This window comes from Saccostrea cucullata, unplaced genomic scaffold (genome assembly GCF_032062105.1).
Source record: "Saccostrea cucullata isolate Sc308-1 unplaced genomic scaffold, CSIRO_AGI_Scuc_v1 ctg4328, whole genome shotgun sequence".
Lineage (NCBI taxonomy): Eukaryota > Metazoa > Mollusca > Bivalvia > Ostreida > Ostreidae > Saccostrea > Saccostrea cuccullata.
In genome coordinates, this window is record NW_026925939.1 from 56,227 (window position 1) to 78,931 (window position 22,705).

A 22,705-nucleotide genomic window follows, 5' to 3' on the forward strand; every position below is an offset into this window, starting at 1 on the left:
AATGACCCCAGACCATCAAATGACCCCTAGACAGATGACCCCGGACAGTCAAATGACACTAGACAATCAAATGACCTGTGATAATCCATTGACCTTAGTATGTCAAATGACCTTAGACACCCCACACAACCAAATGATCCCTAGAATAAAAATCACTCTAGAAAATCAAATGACCCTAGACAATCAAATGACCTCAGAAAATCTAATGACCCTAGACATTCAAATGACCCCAGAAAATTAAATGACCCTAGAAAATCTAATGACCCTAGACAATCAAATGACCTCAGACATTTAAATGATCTTAGAAAATCAAATGACCCCAGGCAGTCAAATGACCCCAGACAATTAAATGACCTCAGACAATCTAATGACCCCAGACAATCAATGACCTCAGAAAATCAAATGACCCCAGACAGTCAAATGAATCCACACAATCAAATAAACCCAAGACAATAAAATGACCTCAGACAATTAAATGATCTTAGACAATCAAATGACCCCAGACAGTCAAATGACCCCCAGAAATTAAATGATCCTAGACAACTGATCCTAGACCATCAGATGACCCCAGACCATCAAATGACCCCTAGACAATCAGATGACCCCAGACAGTCAAATGACACCAGACAATCGAATGACCCGTGACAATCCATTGACCTTAGACAATCAAATGACCTTAGACAATCAAATGACCTTAGAAATTCAAATGACCTTAGAAAATCAAATGATGTCAGACAATCAAATGTTGCCAGATTATTAGATGACCAACAATTATCAAATGACCCAAGACAACCTGACAATCAAATGACACTAAATGACTTTAGAAAATCAAATGACCTCATACAATCAAATGACCCACAACAATCCAATGACTCCAGACAACCTGACAAACAAATGACCTTAGAAAATCAAATGACCTCATACAATCAAATGACCCACAACAATCAAATGACTTTAGACAAATGACCCTAGACCATCAGTTGACCTCAGACAAAATGACCTCAGACTATCAAATGACCCGAGACCATCAATTGACCCCAGACAGTCAAATGGCCATGCACAATCAAATGACCCCAGACAATTAAATGACCCTAGACAATCAATTAACCCTAGACAATTGACCCCAGACAATCAAATGACCCCAGACAATCAAAAAATAAAATGACCAATTTTTAGTAGTTGCATCTAATGGTAACTGTATAATGAGTTAAACAGTAATGATACAATATATATATATATATATATATATATATATATATATATATATATATATATATATATATATATATATATATATATATATATGTAGTATAAATCCACACACGTATTGTTAAAAAAAAAAATCACAACACCGAAATAAACTCAACCGGTTTCATTTCCAATCTTCAGGAGTTTGACAATACAATGCTATATATATACATATATATATATATAATTTTAAGCCATTTTAAATTTTTGATACTCTGAGACCTAGTATTGTCAAACTTTGTAATATTAGGATCATTTAGAATTTGGAAATGTTATCTATTTCAGAGTGGGGCATTTCTCTTTTTGTATGTCTCCATTCTTCGCTGGATCCTCAAATATCCTAGGTTTACATACCCGGTATGTATATTAAAACCTTAGATATATTGACCCAATATACTGCTTGGGAAAATGTGATGACCCTAAACTTTGATGCATATTAAGGCCACAAAGTGTGTCACGAAGACCTACTTCTAATCAGTCATTCATCATTTAAGCTGAATATTTCACATACTGGGAATTATGGAATCTTGGCAGTTGATCATCTTGGTGCCCCAAAGCTCCAATATTTGTTGATTAGCAAGGACACAATCACACTAATGATGGTCCATACATGGATGGCCTTGCATTGTGCAGGAAATGACAAGACACAAATTACACTCCTAAGAGATGGTCCATTGCTATACTACAGTTAGTGCAAGTCCTGTTATAACAAGCATACACTAATGGTTACACCTAGCCACACACGGTTTTATCAGCTGTACACTTTGACTGGAAATGCTTTGTAAACAGAAGGGTGGGACACAGGCCAATAAACACTTTACTTGGATTATAATAAAAAAATTCAAGTCAGATTTATTCACACTCATTCCCTTCCTGTTATATTTCATTAACAAAACAGGAGTTGACTTTAAGCACCTTTTTATTATCAAATTTATTAATAGACAGTAAGATAACATATAGCATAAAATAAGTCAGTGACATTCATATAAAACATTCAATAATTAAGGTCCACAGTCATTTTACAAAAAGAGAAAATTTGTCACTACAAGATAATTCATAGAGAGAAATATTATCTCACAATTTATTTTAGGTTTAGGACTGGCCTTAGACAGAAAAATGGGAGCTGGGAACTTCATTCATATAATTTTTTCTCATACACTGTATTTATATGACAGAGTTTTGAACATGAGTAAAAATGCAGTCCTAGTGATTACATAACTTAACTTGATTACTATGCCCAGTTATAACACACTGTTGTATCATACAAATTGTCAGTCAGGACAACGGATTATTGTTTGGATTTAAGTGCAAAATTCAAGGAACATAGACAATGGGAATCTATTTCTACTAACCAAGCTTTAAACATAATATCAACTCATTTTACCCAGTCTGCAATGCAACAAAGCTGTCTTCCATACAGTGTCTGCCTTTAAATATTTATTAACAGGAAAGAAAACGTACCAACCTCTTCTTCAAATTATTTTCAGTAAGTTTTTCTTGTAACTGTGAAACAAATAAATTGACTTTCAAAAATACTGCAAAAGTTGAAGGGTATCACCAGAAAAAATGTGTCCAGCAATTCAGAATTGACATATTCATACAACAAAAAATTGTACAAGCTAGCACAAATAACCCCAGTCCTTTACTTTAAACTAAAATTTCAAAGCTGTCAATCATCACTAGACTCCGCCTCCTCGTTATTGTTACTATAAACAGTAAATCTCTAAGCTGTGTAGAAGCTATATAAATATATACAGAATTATAAATATAAATCCCCCGTCAGAAAATGATAAACTGTGGTAGAAGTCTGTGGAGTGGTTTGTTAATCATCACCAGATTCTCTCTCCTCAATATTGTCAGTATACAGATGGTTACACTTTATGGGGGGGTGGATCCAAATGTTTTCTTCTGCTTCTCTTCATCTCTTCAAATTTCTAAAAAAAAAAAAAAAATATAAAAGCATATTATTTACAATTTGGGTCAAGAAAATATGAAAATATTAAATGAAACATAAACAAGCTAATTCAGAGAATTCGTGTCCCCCGCTTAGGGAAAAAGTCGGCTCCCCCTGACTGAATTTGTAGAATTATTAAATTTATACATGTATACTGAAGCAAATAAAATATATGTACGTCAATATGCATATAAAGATGCTTATTCTTCATTATGTGCATAGAAGATTTTTTTATATGGAATTTTTATAACACTGTAATGATGATTTTATAACCTCATAAATTTTTCATTTCACATGCTGAATACTATCATTTAGTAAAAAAAAAAGTATTTGAAAAAAAGAAAAAAAAGAAAAAAAAGAAGGGTTCGACCGAGATTCGATCCCGGGACCTCTCACATTTGAAGCGAGAGACATAACCACTGGACCATGGAATCACTTTACCTGGAGTGAAGTATATGCGGAAGTGGAGTCACATACATGTATATATTCATGTTTTCATGTTCGGTATTCTCAAAATTTTACACAATCCATGGTGTTTGATTTATTTAGCCTTTATTAAACAGTTCTAATAGATGTAATAAGAACATAAAGTCCGCCGAGAACCTGTTTTATACGCAATAACTCTCCTCATGCCCCTGCGCTAAAAATAGCGACATGTAATTAATACTATAAATACTAATAAAACAAAGGGGGCGGGGCACTTTGAGAGGGGCGAGAGACGTCCTAGGGAGTTTTGATATAAATTACATTGCATAAGCTCAAAATCTTCTTGAAATATCGCCCGGAAATAATAGTATTACACACAGACAGAATGTATAAATTTACGACCTTGAACTTTGACCTTTTGACCTCAAAATCAATAGGGGTCTTTATTAGGCCACAGGGAGTTGTTATATAAAATTTCATTGCAATAGCTCAAATGGTTCTAGAGATATCGTGTGGAAACGAAAGTGTTTTAACAGACAGAAATTGCTTATTTATGACCTTGACCTTTGACCTTTTGACCTCAAAATCAATAGGGGTCTTCATTAGTCCATAGGGAGTTGCTATGCTAAATTTCATTGCAAAAGCTCAAAGGGTTCTCGAGATATCGTGTGGAAACGAAAGCGTTACAGACAGACAGAAAGACGGACGGACAAACCCGAATTAATATCCCCCACTTTTCAAGCGGGGGACAACAATAGGGGCCGACGGAGCATAATTTTTAACTCTCCAGTATATAAAATAGTGCGTCCACAATCTGATTCAGTATAGGAACAAGTAACCAATTATACGTTCTGATTTAGTGGAGAAACATGATATTGAGACAAATAATATCCATTTCCTCTCGTTGGTATGAAGGAAACATGAAACAGAAAATAATGTAATAACATATCTGATTGTCTGCTTAAAAACAGAAACATGAAACCTAGACATAACAGATACCTTCTGCTGATAAACATGGATCCATTGAAGACATTACCCTATTATGAAAACCTTAACATCATGACCATAGACTGTTAAATCACACAATAATTTTGAATCAAATTATCACAGTGTAAAGACAAGAAGACTCTCCCTGATTATTAATCCTTGTTTTACACCACAAATAACCTGCCCACTCTGTGAAGACTAATAGACTAACAATACTTCAAATTACCGAAACACTGAGACACTCAAAATAAAAACCTGTCAGTGGGTGTGCTTGATTGTAAAGTCAGATTTCAATTCCGAGAGTTCCAAAATTTCTACCTATCAAGTAAAACTGGAATCGGAATTAGTTCAAAATATGGCTGAAGCTCAACAAGTAAAGAATTTCTTCCTATTAAATGATTTATTGTAATATGCAATGGAGGATGAAAGTGGGAGTGAATGCTGTGAAGACAGAATATCATGATGTTTGCTGTGTGCAGCTCGTAGGTGAACTTAAAAATTAACATGATTTGAATAATATTATGAGAACAATATTAAATTTGATTTGCAAATAGGTCTATAGGACTGTATTAGGGTCCAAATACAGGGAAAACTTCATACGTTTTAATCGGCACTCTCAGCAAATGTACACAGTAGTCGCCATCTTTAATTCTTTTCACACCACCTCTCAACACAGAATTGATAGAACTGCGCCGGAATTGAATTCCGACGAACTTGATTGTAATTCCGCCAATTCCCAATAAAGTGCCACGCCACAGCATGATACGCCCGTCAAAAAATTACAATTATCTTAAACAATCAAAAGTGCAAGAAAATCATGTCAACCTTGATTTTAGATTTCCATGATTTTTCAACTCCTTAAAAAATTTGTTTATCCATCTCCTGTGGTGTAGGCATTCATTATAACATATACATGTATTGCATCATTCATAGATTTCTATACTGGTTGTGTTAGACCTTGCCAAATGCCTATCATATTAAACAATATCAAATTAGGCTTAACAACTTAATCTATACCTAATTAATTTTGAAAATGAAAGGCTGGCCATCAAATATAAAATGACCAACAGTTCTTCTGTCTAATTCCCAAAGGATACACTGTCAGTTAAGAGAATGCTCTGAAGAAATAATTGAGACAGCTATAGCCTTGCTACATTGAACACATTAATTAATCTTTAACTGGATGCTTGTCTACTCATTACTCCCAAGAGATTATTGGATCTGCACTATCTACCATAAAGGATTTTTAAAACATATAAAACCTCAATGATTTTTTTGTTAGATTTAATGGCAGACAGGTTTTAATATGCAATTCATATGGACATGCTGATTCCACCCCACCCCCATAAAATTAGTTTTTTTAAAGTTCATAATTTTATGTAATATCAAAACAGTTTATTATGCAAAATCAAATTAGTTTTATTTACTTCTCATCAAATTCATTTTAAAACTTATGCTAGCCAACAAGAGCTATTTTTAATCCAACAGGATTACCCATTTGGCCCAATACTCAAGGGATATAGATAGCACCGATGCTCTTCCTCACACTAAACTCATTAATTTCTCTCTCTAATTTGACATGCAATTTTCTGTTATCAAAATTCTTCTTGACCAGTGCTTGATAATTAAACTCATGGGAGTGGTGGAATTTCTTTAACATACATTACATTTGTTATAGATTGCTGTCAAGTATATGCTAAAAAAAACAAGTATTTTTCTTGATTTAACATTTTTCTAATAAGGATAGTGCAATACTTTTACATTTTTTGGAGTGTGCAAATGAAGAGAAAAAAAGACATTTTTTTTTTTAAATTTCACTTAAATTAAAGGTCACAGTGACCTTGAAATAGGTCGCGACACACCCTCTACCTAAGATGCATGAAGTGGCCAAGTTTGATGATTCTAAGTCTAATAGTTTTCAAGTTATGGACCGGACAGGATTTTTCCATATTTGGCTATAACTTTTTAATTATAGGTCAGAGCGACCTACTTTTTGTGCACGACACACCTTCTACCCGAGATGTATCAGCTGACAAAGTTTGATAACTCTAGGCCTTATAGTATTCAAGTTATGAGCCGGACATGAGAAAAGCTAACAGACGGACGGACGGACAGACGGACAGACAGACGGACATGAAGCCTATAACATAATACGTCCCGTCTTAAGACGGGCGTATAAAAATTCAAGCTACCAATCAAGCACGCCCAGTGAAAAAAGTTTGAATTTTCTTCAGTTTTAAATCATCATCAAACATTGGAAAAAGTGAATTTAAGGCCAAAAAAAAAAAAAAAATCAATAATTTCTCAAGCACTGCCACATCAAGTCAAAAATGGCCCCATTGATCAATTTTATTGAAAAGGGAAATAACTCAATTTTCTATTTTTCCAAGTTGAAAAAGAAAATCGAGTTATTCCTCTTTTCATAAATGTGAAGAAAGACGTTTTTCTTAAAAAAACAAAATATTTCTTCTAAATTTACAGTATTTTCTGAGTTAACTTTTCAACGAATGTTTGGAATAACATTATTTAAAGTTGAATACATATTATAACTAATTTCAGAGAACAAAACTTAAGAAATGGTAGATATTATCATTTTTTTAAACAAATGACTTTAAAAAAGTGTAAAACCTGCTTCAAAAAAAAAAAAAAAAAAAAAAAAAAAGAAAAGAAAAGAAAAGAAAAGCCTTGCCTGTCGCATTGAATTTTGAATTTTTTGGCCTGAGAAACTGTTAATTAATTTTTTGGGACTAAGCTATCATTTCATTGTTAAATGAACAATAGACACCTAGACACATACCATATTAAAAGGGACTGGAGCTTTAAAATTTGGTTTTAACTCATCAGTAGGTCATAAAGGGTGTTCAGATTCTACTCAGCAAGAATGGTCCAAAAGAAGAACTAATGATTGTAGTTTAACTTTAATTATGATGAACTAATGATTGTAGTTTAACTTTAATTATGAAAAGCGATGCCTGTGTACTATAGAGTGGTTCATTGATTTTGTAACTTTTTGTAATCAGTCAGAGCTAAGACTGAAATCTGCCTCCTAAAAATGAAAGACAATTGTCATGTTAATAACACGTATTAAATATTTTCAAAAATTTTGTCAAAATGACTTATTAATCTGGATTTTTTTAATTTTCAACTCAATTCTTCTATCCTGGTTATACAAAGGGGAATTTTGAATTTACCAGTAAAAGAGTTTCATATTTTCATTTGGGTCACAAATAACTACCACTCACATGCATTAGAACATCAACATGGAAAGGGAAATTTACTATATACAGGGTGTTTCATAATATATGTTACATTTTAAGATCTAATTATTTTTCTTACCTATCATACTTCTATTACAAACTTTATATCATTTTAAACATTGAATCCTGCATTTTTGTTCCATGTGAAAAAGTCAAGGAAATCATGGTCTTGAAATGATTAAATGTGCTATAAACGTTGATGTCATAATTTGGATATTTCTCGAGATGGACTTGACTAATCCACTCAGTGCTGAATTGTAAGAATTGTAAAGCTGTTTTTATTTTCAGATTATGTCGCTAATATTCATTCTATTCATTTACTAGTTCATGAAATAAATTTTCCAAAATAAAATAGAAGCTTTCTAGGATGCTTATCAGAAGGGTAGTAACAAGGTTAAAGGACAGGGACGGACAGTATGCGATAAATGACACAGTATTTCAGAAAGCCAGAAGTCATTAAGAAGCGGAGATGTTATTGGTGAAGTCGAGACTCTTAGTGTAGCAATCTTCTGAGAGAAGTGTCTGATAGATATTTTCAGAATATCAGCATTTTCAGCATATAATGAACTTTCAAATATGATTTGAAGTAATCAGTATACAAATTATCAATAATTGATGCAAGGAAAGAGTTTGACCTCTTCATTTGACAATCTCAATTTTTGGGCTCTTTTCTGAGGGGTTCTTAAGGAAAGGGTCTTCAATCCTAGACCACAGATATTGAATGAGCTTAGAAAATACATGAACCTTCAAATGAGGAGTGTCTAAGCAAAAATGTGACAAGGTTTTATACAAATTTCAAGAAACAACGTCATTTGTTGTTGAATAAATGGAGATCATTTATAACATGTAATGTGAACTTTTGACGTTGTGAAATTCAACATAGCAAAAATAGCGCAACTTGGAAATTTCGCTAATTTTCATTAATGTTTAAGATTATGTTCAGTGTTTAATATTTTAGTTGGTAAATGTACATCATGAATCTTATGGATATGTGCATTAATTTGATAAAAAGACTTATCTGTATCTTTTTCTTTTGTCTGTCAAATTGGAGATTCAAAATGTAACATATATTATGAAACACCCTGTATTTGCCACTTTCACTTATAACCCTCTGAAAACAATAGTACACCATCTGGAGGAACATGTGTCATTTTGTAAAGAAAAGACATGATAAAATGTTAAAACCATCAAAATAATGATGTGAGATCAATAAAACAAGCGAGATATTTCAGTGTGCCCAGACCCTCCAATTTGGTAAAAAGAAGAAATGTCTTTTTTTTTCCTCTGTGCTTATTTGACAAACAAATAAAATGACAAATAACTCTTCTACCTGTCTACTCTTATTATTGCTTGTGAATTTTGTACTGTCAATATATAACCATTATTGTAATCAACTGATATGAGAAATGAAGCTTGCAATGTTGTTGGTCCTTTTTTTGGTTGCCGGATCTAACATTTTTTTAAAGAGAGTCAACTTTTTATTCTAGAAACACTCTAAATTTTCACAAATGCTTTTGTCATTTTCTAAAAAAAATTAGTTTTTACTCCTGGATAAAATTTTATTTTCTGAATTCTGACTTGTAATCATTTTTAGAATGACATATTTCACCTCACATTTACTGTTGTAAAAATACACACTTAATAATGGGAATGATACACACTGAGAGAAATGTATTGATACATATGAAGGGTAATCTGACATACATGATACATACTGTATTTAGTATACGTATACTGAATAGCTGATAACAGAACTTTTATAGAAAAAATATCTCAATGACACAAAACAGGGGTGATGGAGAACACAACAATGACGTACAAGACATACATGTTAAAACAAGATGTACAGAATGTACACATGATAAAATGTACAGCATGTACACGATATAATGTACAGCATGTACACATGATATAATGTACAGCATGTACACATGATATAATGTACAGCATGTACACATGATAGAATGTACAGAAAGTAAACTTGATATCATGTACACATAATATAATGGACAACATGTACACATGATATAATGGACAACATGTACACATGATATAATGGACAACATGTACACATGATATAATGTACAGAATGTACATATGATATAATGGACAACATAGACATGCGAGATGATATATACAACATGATGCTAACATGGAAACAAAACATGACAACTATTACAGACATGTTATACAAAAACAGACTGACAGTGATATGAGATATAATGATAATTAACATTTGTTTGTATCATCTGTCCTCAACTGCTTTTGAGATTGAGACTTTCGTTTAAAAAAATTCTGGTTCTCTGTCCTAAAACAGGTTTATCTGGTTCCCATTTCAGTCTTTAAAATAAATCAATACAGGAATTTTGTAAAATAATTCTGTTTAATAGTTGCATTTAACAGTGACCCGACCCTATTCTTCATATTTTTTAATTACATATATCTCCTCTTGGACAGATGAAAGGCTCTCTATAAAGGATGAATGTCTCTTCAGCAATGTTAACGTTTCCGTCTTAAAATAAATATCTTATATCATATCTTTATTTTGACCAATTGAATCTTTTTTTAACTAATTTAAAAATTTTGGTTGAAACTGGCCCAGTACTTGTTCTGGAGAAGAATATAAAAACATGGTACATTTACAGACTACGAACCAAAAATGACTGACAGACAAGGCCAGCCAATTGTAAATCAGTAAGCTCACTTTTACCTTGGGGAGAGGTGAACTTACAAAATGAGATCTATATATATGTCACACGCTCATAAAATATCTATCAGGTCTGTTTTCAATCAATAACCCTATTTACTCATGCCCAATGCTATATACATATACACTGAATTTACTCAAGGATGACAACTCCACAAATTTATCCCTTATTACTAATAATGCATGCTGCCAAACATATTGGTCCAACATCACAGATGCTGCCAAACATATTGAATCTACATTACAGATCAACTTCTTAAGAAGTTAAAACAAGACCTGTTGTGCCTGGATCAAACTGAAATCAAAGCCAGGTATAAATCTGCTGAAACATCCACAAACTGATACAAAGCAGGACCTCTCTATAGACAACAGGCAGCCAATAACTCTATAGACAGGCAGCCAATCACTAATATTCCAAGCCAAGCAGAGGTCTGCTCTGAACAAGCTAGAAACACATGCCTACCCACCCTACAGCAGCCTACACGACTTTTTACTGCCTGATCCTGGAGATTTTCCGGGGGCTGGGGTACGTTTATTTATTAACCTAACCAACCCACAGAAAACCTGAAAACAAAGATAAATACATCAGTAAAGATTACAAAGTTCAGTAGTCAGGTCAGATGCAGCCACAGGGTTAACTGTCTGTACATAAAATAAGAATCCAATCTTAATTTGACTCCATTTTGAATCCAATCTTAATTTTACTCCATTTTGAATCCAATCTTAATTTGACTCCATTTTGAATCAAATCTTAATTTGACTCCATTTTGAATCCACTTGATCCAATCACAGTCTTCAGTGTTTACTCGGCTGTAGGTCTGATTGAATTAATTTTTTGTACAGACAGGAATTGGTTTCCTATGGCCGCCTCATCTCTGACTACTGTAGATCTATAAACACAGACTTACACAGTGTGGTCTAAAGTATTGCACATTTTGACTTGGACTTTGTGTTTTTAGGTCGTCTCTCTGGATTCTTTTTGTTTATTAATCGAACTAAGTCACAGAAAATCTGAAATAAAATCCAATATTATTACAATATACTATACTGTACAACATCTTTTTCCTTCAAAATTTATAGATAATGATTACATTTTCTACAGTATCATTGGTAAGGTTACAAAATCTCACTTAAATAATTTTCCCAAGAAAAAGAAATGAATATTTTGTTTTAGTATTGTTTCCTCTATCTCAGTTGTTATAAATGTTCCAGTGACCTTAGGCCAATGATAATGTTTTGTTTGTGTACTACACCTGTATGTAGATTTCCATTTGTCCAACCAACTATTAGCTATAACATATCCATGCATTTAAAACTTTTAAAAATTGATGAACATTTGATAAGTTGTTTCCTGTATAAATATATATACTAATAAAAGCTGAACTTTGGGTTGAGATTGGCAATGCCCGATAATGTCATTATAGACGGGGAAATTCCCCCCGCCCCTGGGTCTTATGTACACCCCTGGATACCCAGGACTTTATATCAGTATTGATGTCAGTATACAGAGAACAACAGAGCCTCAGAGGCAATAACTCACTTGGGATTCTCCCAATTTCTTGTACAATTTCTCATATTTGTATTTTGCATCAAAGTCTAACATGTACTCCATTCTTTGAAGTATTCTTGAATGTTAACTTGATAAGCTTCTTTAAATTATTCTTGTATATTAACTTTACAAGATTCTTTGAATTTTTAACGTATGTTAACTTTATAAGATTCTTTGAAGCATTCATGTTCATTAACTTTATTAGCTGCAGATCTGTAGCTCTCCGAAAAAATATATATTGATAGACCGGAGAGCTACAGTGCCACCCATTGAAAAAACTGTATATTTATTGTGCACAAAAAAGTGCGCTAGATTCTTGATTAATTCTTCCAAATTCTTACCTCAGTTGCAAAAACTGGAAGATTTTAAAAAAATTCCTCCCTCCTCTATCAAGTTCTTTCGTAGTTGACATCTGAACGAAGCATATTGGACCGAATTATCTTTGAAACCAAAATGGCAGTATAAATAAGCGAAATGTTCGATGATTGCAATATCAGGGCCAGGAGGACTATTAACAACAATTATGAGGAATGTTTTGTTGTGGAAAGAGTCAAAAAATATGTTAAAAACACACGGTTAGTAATATTTTGAGATTACAGTTTTAAAAACATGGAGTAATTAATTGAGAACCGAGCGCATTTTTTTGTGCGCAATAAATATACAGTTTTTTCAATGGATGGCTCTGTAGCTCTCCGGTCTATCAATATATATGTTTCGGAGAGCTACAGATCTGCAGCTATAACTTTATAAGATTTTTGTTGTCAAACATCTTTGGACTCATTTATACAGTATACAAAATTTCATGCCTTATCTCTTTTAGTGTTCCATCGATTACAAAGGTCCTAGTATTTTCAGATTTTGTCTCTTACCACATTCCCAGAGTATCTACCTCATTCTCAGATACCTATTTGACTTACTTCATTGACATTAACTTTCTTTTTCGCTGAGGTCTCCATGAATTCACAGTTGAAGTGCCGGGACAAACCCAGACCTTGGTCCTTTCCTACAACCCGCTCATCTTCTAAGTCACATTTATTTCCTACCAGAATCATAGGTACCTGGTCAAAGAAACAAATAAAACATTCATCTTCTGCATGTTTATTTCCTACCAGAATGATAGGTACCTGGTCAAAGAAGAAAATAAGAATCAGATTACAATTTGATGCCAGTATTCATTTCTAAGTCCAAGAGGCATAACTCTGTCAAAAATGGTAAGATCATACCCAAAACAGACCTTGACCTAGATATTCATCTGATATATCTGTATACCAAATTTCAATTCAGTATGTGCAACACTTGTGAAGAAAATGAACGGAAACTAAGTGGACTGAAAGACTGACCAACAGACAGCAGCAAAGCAATATGCTCTCCCTTCTTTGATGGGGGGCATAATAACTATTCAGGACTTCAAATAATTGATGGCCCAGTGATATTAGGTCCGTAAAATTAGGATTTTGGCTAGTGCCTTTTCAAACAGCATATGCCCTTGAGACCAGTATTTATTTTATGTATATCAGCATAATCAGAATGAATTAAAATTCAATCACAGTTGCCAGTTGGGCTACTGGCATACCCAACAAACTGGACAGTGACTTTGTGAACATATTAATTACTGTAAATCACTTTTTATTTGCGAGGACTTTATTTTCGCGTAATTACGAGACAATGAGATCGAGAAAATTTTATTCTCGTGTATAAATGTATCTTTTATGATTAAATAGAGGAAAACAACAATTCATGAAAATTTTGTCTCGCTAATCATGCTAATAAAAAGTCAATAATTATCTCACGAAAATGAGGTGTCATGAAAATTTAGTGATCTACAATAACTTGATATTAAATTTATATGAAATCTTACATCGTCTGTGTCTTTGACTCGTAATATCTGTTCTCTTAAATCCTGAAGATCGTTAAATGTGGACTGGGCCGTGATGGAATAAACAAGTAGAAACCCCTGTCCGTTCTTCATGTACAAATCCCTCATAGCCGTGAATTGTTCCTGAAATAAAGAACAATCAAGTCAACAATGTTTGTAAGAAGAATGAGTACATGATTTAACTCACTAAAAATTGGGCTCTATTTCACTAAATCTAGAGTAGTTTTCAATACAATGACTATCTTTTTCAACAAGAAATTTTCTTTTCTCCTCCTATCTTAAACTTTTTTACAAGCATAATGGGTTATGTATTATCAGGTTTTATTTCCGTAACTCTCCCCCCTGTAATTCCCCCTCAAATAACACCCTCCCCCCTGTAAGTTCTTCCCCTCCCCCAACACTCACTGTCCCTGCCGTGTCCAGAATCTCTAACATACACTGTTGTCCATCCACCTCCACTTGCTAAAAATAAAAAAAAACACAAATTTATTTATTTATATATGAAAATAAGTTTTTATTATATATCAGTATGAGACTGTGTAGGTTATTAAGTAGCTCAGCATTAAGTCATGTCAGCACAAAGTATTGTTAAAATTAACTGGTTATAAAAATGTGTCAACTGAATATAATGACTTTTTTATACAAGAGAATACACTGATTGAAAAACAGAGAAAAGTAAGTCATATGTTAACATTTATTTGGTGCTGTCAGTAATTAATTCATTTGGAGACTTTACATTTCTGTGCAGCATTTCTTTTGGACAATTGGATATTTACCGTATTTAAGTTAATGTAGATGATGCAGTCATGTGGTTCATTTTGTCACATGTATGTTTGTCACTGACACATGTATTGATACACAAGTACTTACAGTTATGTCTTGTAGATGATACACTTAAGGTATACTTACCATGCTTACTAAAATACTTCCTTTTGTTTTGTTTAAATTTCTTTTGTGTCCTTATAGTTATACCTATAATGATGTCTATCATATCTATAGCTCAGACATTTACTGAATCACTACAGTTCAATAATTTAATAACTTGTCACTTACTTTTCTATAACTGTCTTCTATAGTTGGATCATATTTTTCTACAAATATGTTTTGTACAAACTGCACAGTCTGAAACCAGAACAAATTACAGTGTATAATACTTCAAATTCATTATACATACTCATTTTTAGCATTTCCAAACAAAAAATTAACAAATCTTTAAAAAATGATCAATACACAGAAAACCTAAGACATATCAACATGGTCCAAATTTGACATTGTGTGACTTGTGACATGATAGGTATGTTACAGTACAATTCTTTTTTCGTCTTTTTTTTTCATTCTTACTCTACAGTGCTCTATAAACCTGAAAAGTTTTTTTTTCTTATTAGGCATATTGCTCAGCCACGTTATATGTTATTTAGTTGTAAATTCAAAATAATAACCAGAAGTCTCTGTCGAGACTGAAGCTCTACTGGTTTGTACTTATAGCAAAGGAAGAGAAAAGTTCTTAAGCAGTTGGGAATTGAAACTTTACCACAGCAATAAAAAGAATAATGATCCTTGATTAAGTCTCTTTATGTTCTTAGTATAGTCTACTTGCATGCCACATTATATTATAATCAGACTTAAACTGCAGGAGGAGTAGCATTTTGAGAGTTTTTAACAGAAATTTCTATTTTTAGTTACCATCGCAACACCATTCATCGAAATCAAAAACCGATATACAGAATTATGTATCTTAGTCTACTTGTTTGCCAAGTTATATTGAAATCAGACCAAAACTGTAGGAGGAGTAGCATTTTGAAAGAATTTCACAGAAATTTCTATTTTTAGTAACAACGGCAACAACGTTCATCGAAATCAAAAACTGATATAAAGAATTATGTATCTTAGTGTAGTCTACTTGTATGCCAAGTTATATTGAAATCAGACCAAAACTGTAGGAGAAGTAGCATTTTGAAAGAATTTCACAGAAATTTCTATTTTTAGTAACAACGGCAACACCGTTAATCGATATCAAAAACCGATATACAGAATTATGTATCTTAGTGTAGTCTACTTGTGTGCCAAGTTATATTGAAATCAGACCAAAACTGTAGGAGAAGTAGCATTTTGAAAGAATTTTACAGAAATTTCTATTTTTAGTAACAACGGCAACAACGTTCATCGAAATCAAAAACTGATATTAAGAATTATGTATCTTAGTGTAGTCTACTTGTATGCCAAGTTATATTGAAATCAGACCAAAACTGTAGGAGGAGTAGCATTTTGAAAGAATTTCACAGAAATTTCTATTTTTAGTAACCACGGCAACACCGTTAATCGATATCAAAAACCGAAATAAAGAATTATGTATCTTAGTGTAGTCTACTTGTGTGCCAAGTTATATTGAAATCAGACCAAAACTGTAGGAGAAGTAGCATTTTGAAAGAATTTCACAGAAATTTCTATTTTTAGTAACAACGGCAACACCCTTAATCGAAATCAAAAACCGATAAACAGAATTATGTATCTTAGTGTAGTCTACTTGTGTGCCAAGTTATATTGAAATCAGACCAAAACTGTAGGAGGAGTAGCATTTTGAAAGAATTTCACAGAAATTTCTATTTTTAGCAACAACGGCAACACCGTTAATCGAAATCAAAAACCGATACACAGAATTATGTATCTTAGTGTAGTCTACTTGTGTGCTAAGTTATATTGAAATCAGACCAAAAATGTAGAAGAAGTAGTATTTTGAAAGAATTTCACAGAAATTTCTATTTTTAGGAACCACGGCAACACCGTTCATCGAAATCAAAAACCGATACACAGAATTATGTTTCTTAGTGTAGTCTACTTGTGTGCCAAGTTATATTGAAATCAGACCAAAACTGTGGGAGAAGTAGCATTTTGAAAGAATTTCACAGAAATTTCTATTTTTAGTAACAACGGCAACACCGTTAATCGATATCAAAAACCGATACACAGAATTATGTATCTTAGTGTAGTCTACTTGTGTGCCAAGTTATATTGAAATCAGACCAAAACTGTAGGAGGAGTAGCATATTGAAAGATTGTTTACAGACAGACAGACAGACGGACAGACGGACAGACAGACGGACGGACGACGGACGCATTACTATCGCATAAGCTCTTCTGGTCTCTGACCAGTAGAGCTAAAAATCACAATATATACAGTAAAATAGTACCATATTCTTTTCAAATCTCAAATAGTACCGGTATACATTTTTACTTTGAACTTATTGTAAGCCTGCCATGTCAAATTAACAAAGCAGTCAATTCATAAATTCATATTAATTCATGAAGATCAAATTAATCTAATTCATCCAATTTTTCATAAACAAAACAATACCTTATGTTGATACACATAATGTATAATTGTAAATATTCCTCCCTGAACATGCTGAAAATGTAAATTTTAATGGGGAAAAAATGCCTGGACTCTATCTTGTTCATGGTCTATTAAACAAAACTTTTAAAAAACTTAATCAGATTGTATCATACAAATGTAACCTTTTACTACACACTCAAGGAAAAAATTGTAAATAAGCAAGTTAAGATGAGAAAAATTTCTGTTCTGTTTATAATACAAGACAGATTTTAAAATGATTGACATCTGAACTTATCTGAGAGTGCCTGTTTAATATCAACTGACCAACATTTTCACTGATATCAACTGATTAACATTTTCACTGGTATCAGCTGATCAATATTTTTACTGATATCAGTGAAACAATATTTTCACTAATATCAGCTGATCAACATTTTTCACTGATATCAGCATGATCAACATTTTTATGATATCAGCCGATCAACATTTTCACTAATATCAGCATGATCAACATTTTTACTGATATCAGCCGATCAACATTTTCACTAATATCAGGTGATCAACATTTTTACTGATATCAGTGAAACAACATCACTTTGTCTGAGTACACATGTACTCACCAGGGCACTTTTACCGACACCACCACTGCCTAGTACAACAAGTTTGTACTCCCTCATCTTTACCTGGGACCTGGAAAAACAAAAGGGGAAAACTTTAACTCATAAGCTATCAAACACATTATAAAACTCCATGAACTTAATAAGTTAATCTGGTACTTGTCAAAATAATTAAAATTAATTAAAACTGTACGGTCTAAACAGATAGCCATACCAGGATTTCATTAATGTGGAGCAGGACAGAAAAGCAAGGAAAATCAAAGAAAACAAGAAGATCCTTAAGTCAGAAAAAGAAAGGAAACAAAAAGATCCTTAAGTCAGAAAAAGAAAGGAAACAAGAAGATCCTTAAGTCAGAAAAAGAAAGGAAACAATGGGATTTAATCGTGGAGTGATGCTGCTGTCATAGCAAAATTTTAAAATCAAAATGAAGAAAACTGAAGATCAAATCCAGGGCCCAAATTTCTACAAGGAGATGCAGAATTCAGTCAATTCAGTCTCATTGACAATGATTATATTGTTCACATTCATCCTTGATATATGTGTAGCCTTTACACTTTTCATAAATTTAGTATAGCCTCTGTAGCCCTCTGAAAGATACATCTTAGGGTTTAAAATAATATGAGTGAAGTCAGACAATTAAACAAATACTCATGATTACAGGCAGCCATTAACTAGTTTTTCATGTTTGAAGGAAAATGTTAGGGCTGAAGTCGACTGACAGACTCTGCCTCATTTTCCAAACACACATCTACAGTGTTATAAGCGAAAAATCATAAAATTAAAATCACTGTAGAATTTCTGAAAATTTAAAGCACACTCTTATGATGATGGAAAGGAATTACACACCCTTGAGGCCTTAGCTAAATCTTAGAAAGATCCTAAATTGTTATCATAAACATCAATGTCTTCATCAGCACTAGTATTTAACTACACAATGCTTTAACTTGTCGATGTTTATATAAAAAGTCAAATTCAGGAGTGGCTTTAGGTGAAAAAAGTTTGAAATCCTAAAAATATACATTTAATCCATTCATCATACAGAAGACAAGACTAAACTCCTCGTCAACAGCCACATTACAGAGACATTCTGAGCCTACCTACATACCTATTATCCATATTTATGTAAAAATGAACTCTGGTCAATCGGGATTCAAAAGAAAATAAAACACAAACATAGATCTACATGAAAACAATTAGCCCATTCACAGGCATCTTTAAAACACAACATTCCTCGGAAATTACTCATCGTTTTACAAACTCTGCTGGATTCCTGACTTACGCTTCAGAAACAGGATGGGGATGTTACCGTCAGAGGCGGAAGCGCTTCAAAATGGACGATCGGTTCCGCTTCACTGATTCAATCTAAATGCCTTTACCCCCAAAATCAGAGTACACTTACACCAAATCTACTCTATTGGAAAGAATCTTTAGAATCCAATCCCTTTTTACAAAGTCTGACTGTCTAAAGCTTTTAATCTGCCTGTTGGGGTAAGATGTTTACATGAGAAGTCGCACCCACTTACATCTCAAATACTGCCAAGTTCAGCGTCAATAAGACGTCTTAAACTCCCTTCTGAATAAAGAGCCATAGATAAAAGTTACTAAAAATAAATAGCATTAAATATGCATCGCCGTACACCGTTACTTACCTCTGTAATATGAATAATTGTTTATTTCTGTGACGTCAATTTATAAATGTCGCCCTGATTCTAAATTTGGAATTGTACGATCCCACAATGCATTTCGAAGGTATATAAAATTTAAAACCTTTTCATAAAGCGTTCTTTTTCCGGAAACATCAATATATTTTAAAAACAAAGATTTTTTTTTCTCTTTTATGTTTAAGAGCTAGAAATACTGATTTTTTTCTACCACATATAACAATTTATCAAATAAGTATGAGTAAAATATTTATTCCAAAGTTTTTGGAAAGTAAATCTGCCGGGAGTCGAATTTTATAATTTCTATCTTTGCGCACGCGCAAACTGCCTTTCCCTTTCTGCCTTTTCTCCATTTTCTCTCGATCTGACTTTTTACACATTCACACATTCACTTACATACAGACATTTAAATACTTAAAGCGATACACCTTGATCTTATTTGATCGGCTTTACGCCGAAATGATGAGAAAGTGTGGGCGTGAGTAAATCCCGTGATAGACCACACCAAAAGATGGCATGATGACGTGAACGGATATCATAGAGGCTCCCCATGGGTGGTCAAATGGCCCCTGGGTGCAGCCGTGATGATATTATTCAACCTACTGATCCATCAAACTCACACAAAAATAATTAAGTTTACATGAAAATAGTGAGGATATAAGATTGGGCTCGCTACATGGGTTCATTTTGATTTTGTTTATCAAGGTGTCAATGCTAAGGTACTCCGATCGTCAGGTTCTGAAAATCAGGCATTGACTTATTGAAAATGCTCATAAAAATGTCTCTGAATTCTTAGAATAACGTGTTTTTACCCACAATAATTCTTCAAACTTCATCTGTAATGTTAATCATATTATATAGGGAAAATTCATAAATCTCAAATAAATTATCAGGAAATGCGAATAAAAAACATCTAATGTTATGATTATGGGTTATAAGGGTTTATAAATGACAAATTTTTAATTATGAATATATTTATATATAGTTGTTTATTACTTTTCGGTCTTGTTTGACATCTGTAGTTGAAAGTTAATTGTTTTCATTTGATGTTTAGGAAAGACATTTTTGCACATGTTAGCAATATCTAATTCTTGACATCTCTTTCCTGTCTCACGATATCAATGTCATTTACTCATACTTGTTATCAACTTTATGGTTAGATCTTAGGATCGTGTTCTTTGAATTTGTTATGCTTAGCTCTACCTAATTTCAGTGTTGTAAATTAATGTCATACGGATTCCCCCTGTTCTTGCAATGTTCTATCCTTAATTTAATTGGCTGGTCAGTACGAAAGTGGGCGGAGTTGTCAAAGATTAGATGTGAGTGAGTTTGTAAGTGAGTAAATTTTTAGGAAAATTCTTTGTTAAATTCAGTTGTTCTAAATTGCATTTGTGAAATTCATATTTTGGACTTACAATAAATTCTAAACTTTAAACCTGACTTATCAATTGACAATTTATTACATGGTGGAGTGTTATATACATGCGTATAAATTATATGCGTATAAATGCATATTTTTGATAAAGACAATTTGTTAGTTTCTTAGATGTACTTATGATTTAGGTATTGTTTAAATATTATAATTGATGTACTGGGAATTTGTAATTGAAAATTAATTGTTTTATTTGATCTTCAGAAAGAGCACTGCTGCACGTGTTTGTAATTTCTCAAACTTGACATCTCTCTCTCCATCCCACGGTATCGATGCTATTAGCTCATAATTGTTATCAGGTTTATGGTCAGATCTTAGACTGGTGTTTCTTTGAATTTGTTATGCTTACTCAAATTGTTTCCTGTGTTATAAATTAATGTCATTGAGCTTTCCTCAAACTTTTCTACTGTCTTTTAACTTGTTTCATTGGTTCATTTATAAAATGTGGGAGGAGTTGTCAAAGATGAGACGTGCCTGAGTTTATTTGTAATTCACTCTCACTTTAGGAATTTTTGTGTAAAAATGTGAATTTTGATTTTGTACTTTTGGACTTGAATAAATTCTAAACTTTAACCAGGAATTATCATTTCAAAACAATATAATTATTACAGGAGAATCTAAATAATTTTTTTTTGGACTTTTTATTATTACGTCATGGATTATAACAGTTCTGAATGTTTTGGATTTTGTTCCCCAAATCAGACCGTTCTCGAAATGCCAGCAGATAGTCAACCAGTGACCTCCCCCGTAGCGATTTCTACTAAAATTGAACTTACTAAATTTCATGGCTACACCAGCGAAAATGCCAAGAAGTTTCTGGAGGAATTTGAATCTTTCTGCACTTTGCAGAATTTGAAGGACAATAGTAGAATGATAGCCGCATTTCATTTGCACCTAAAGGGGCCAGCACTTGTGTGGTTTTCTACACTGGAGGCAAGTGATGAACTTTCCTGGACTGTGGTCAAAGATGCATTCAATGCGCAATATCTCAGCAAATCTTTATACGATCCAGCGATCATCGCGGAATCCGCCATATTTGAAGCTTTGACCCTCGAGCCCGGAGCCCACATGGAAGGCTTCCACAGCCTAGTCCTTGAAAAGGGGTCCAGACTGGAGAAACCAGAGAGGGACCTTACAGCAAAATTCATCAATGGACTCCTCCAGCAACTGGCCTTCTTTGTCAGGGCGGCCAATCCGAAGAACCTCCAAGCCGCATTCCAGCAAGCCAAACTCGGAGAGGCTTATGGATATCGCCAATCTACGTCTCCAGTTTCTGTCGCTGCCGTTACACCCAAGGAACCTTCAGCGACCTCTACCAACATGGAGAAGCTTTTGTCGCAGCTTGTGGAACGAATGGACCGCCTAGAGGCCAGGGACCCAGAGAGGAAAACCGCCCATCGCCCAAGACCAGCACCAGCCCACCCAACTAGGAATTCCCGATACGTGTGTTACAATTGCACTGGCCCAAACCATCGACAGGCTGAGTGCAACTGGAACGGAAAGGGACCCCGCGAACCATCCGTATTGTGCCAGATCTGTGTAAGCAAAACGAACACAGTGCTGCGGCCTGTAAAAAGGTCACCATTGCGGGAAACTAATCGCGCCCAGTCTGCAAAAGGCACCCACAGCCTGTGGCGGTGACAGTGATAGTGCCAGCAT

The 22,705-nt window shown here is 33.5% G+C and overlaps 1 protein-coding gene across 4 annotated transcripts; it reads right to left on the reverse strand.

The window, feature by feature from the left end:
• Positions 1-2,149: 2,149 nt before the first annotated feature.
• Positions 2,150-19,695, reverse strand: LOC134270124 (ras-related protein Rap1-like). Of its 4 annotated transcripts, none has more exons than XM_062752308.1 (8): positions 19,603-19,695; positions 17,956-18,025; positions 15,058-15,126; positions 14,410-14,466; positions 13,987-14,127; positions 13,046-13,186; positions 11,047-11,143; positions 2,150-3,182 (listed from the first exon to the last, which is right to left on the reverse strand). In XM_062752308.1, the coding sequence occupies exons 2-7, from the start codon at positions 18,010-18,012 to the stop codon at positions 11,048-11,050; spliced, it is 561 nt and encodes a 186-aa protein (XP_062608292.1). In that variant the 5' UTR covers positions 18,013-18,025; positions 19,603-19,695; the 3' UTR covers positions 2,150-3,182; position 11,047. The 4 variants fall into 4 exon arrangements, with proteins under 4 accessions (XP_062608292.1, XP_062608291.1, XP_062608290.1 ...); XM_062752307.1 differs by lacking the exon at positions 19,603-19,695 and adding an exon at positions 19,477-19,536; XM_062752306.1 differs by lacking the exons at positions 11,047-11,143; positions 19,603-19,695 and adding exons at positions 11,488-11,590; positions 19,059-19,192.
• Between the last annotated feature and the right edge of the window lie 3,010 nt (positions 19,696-22,705).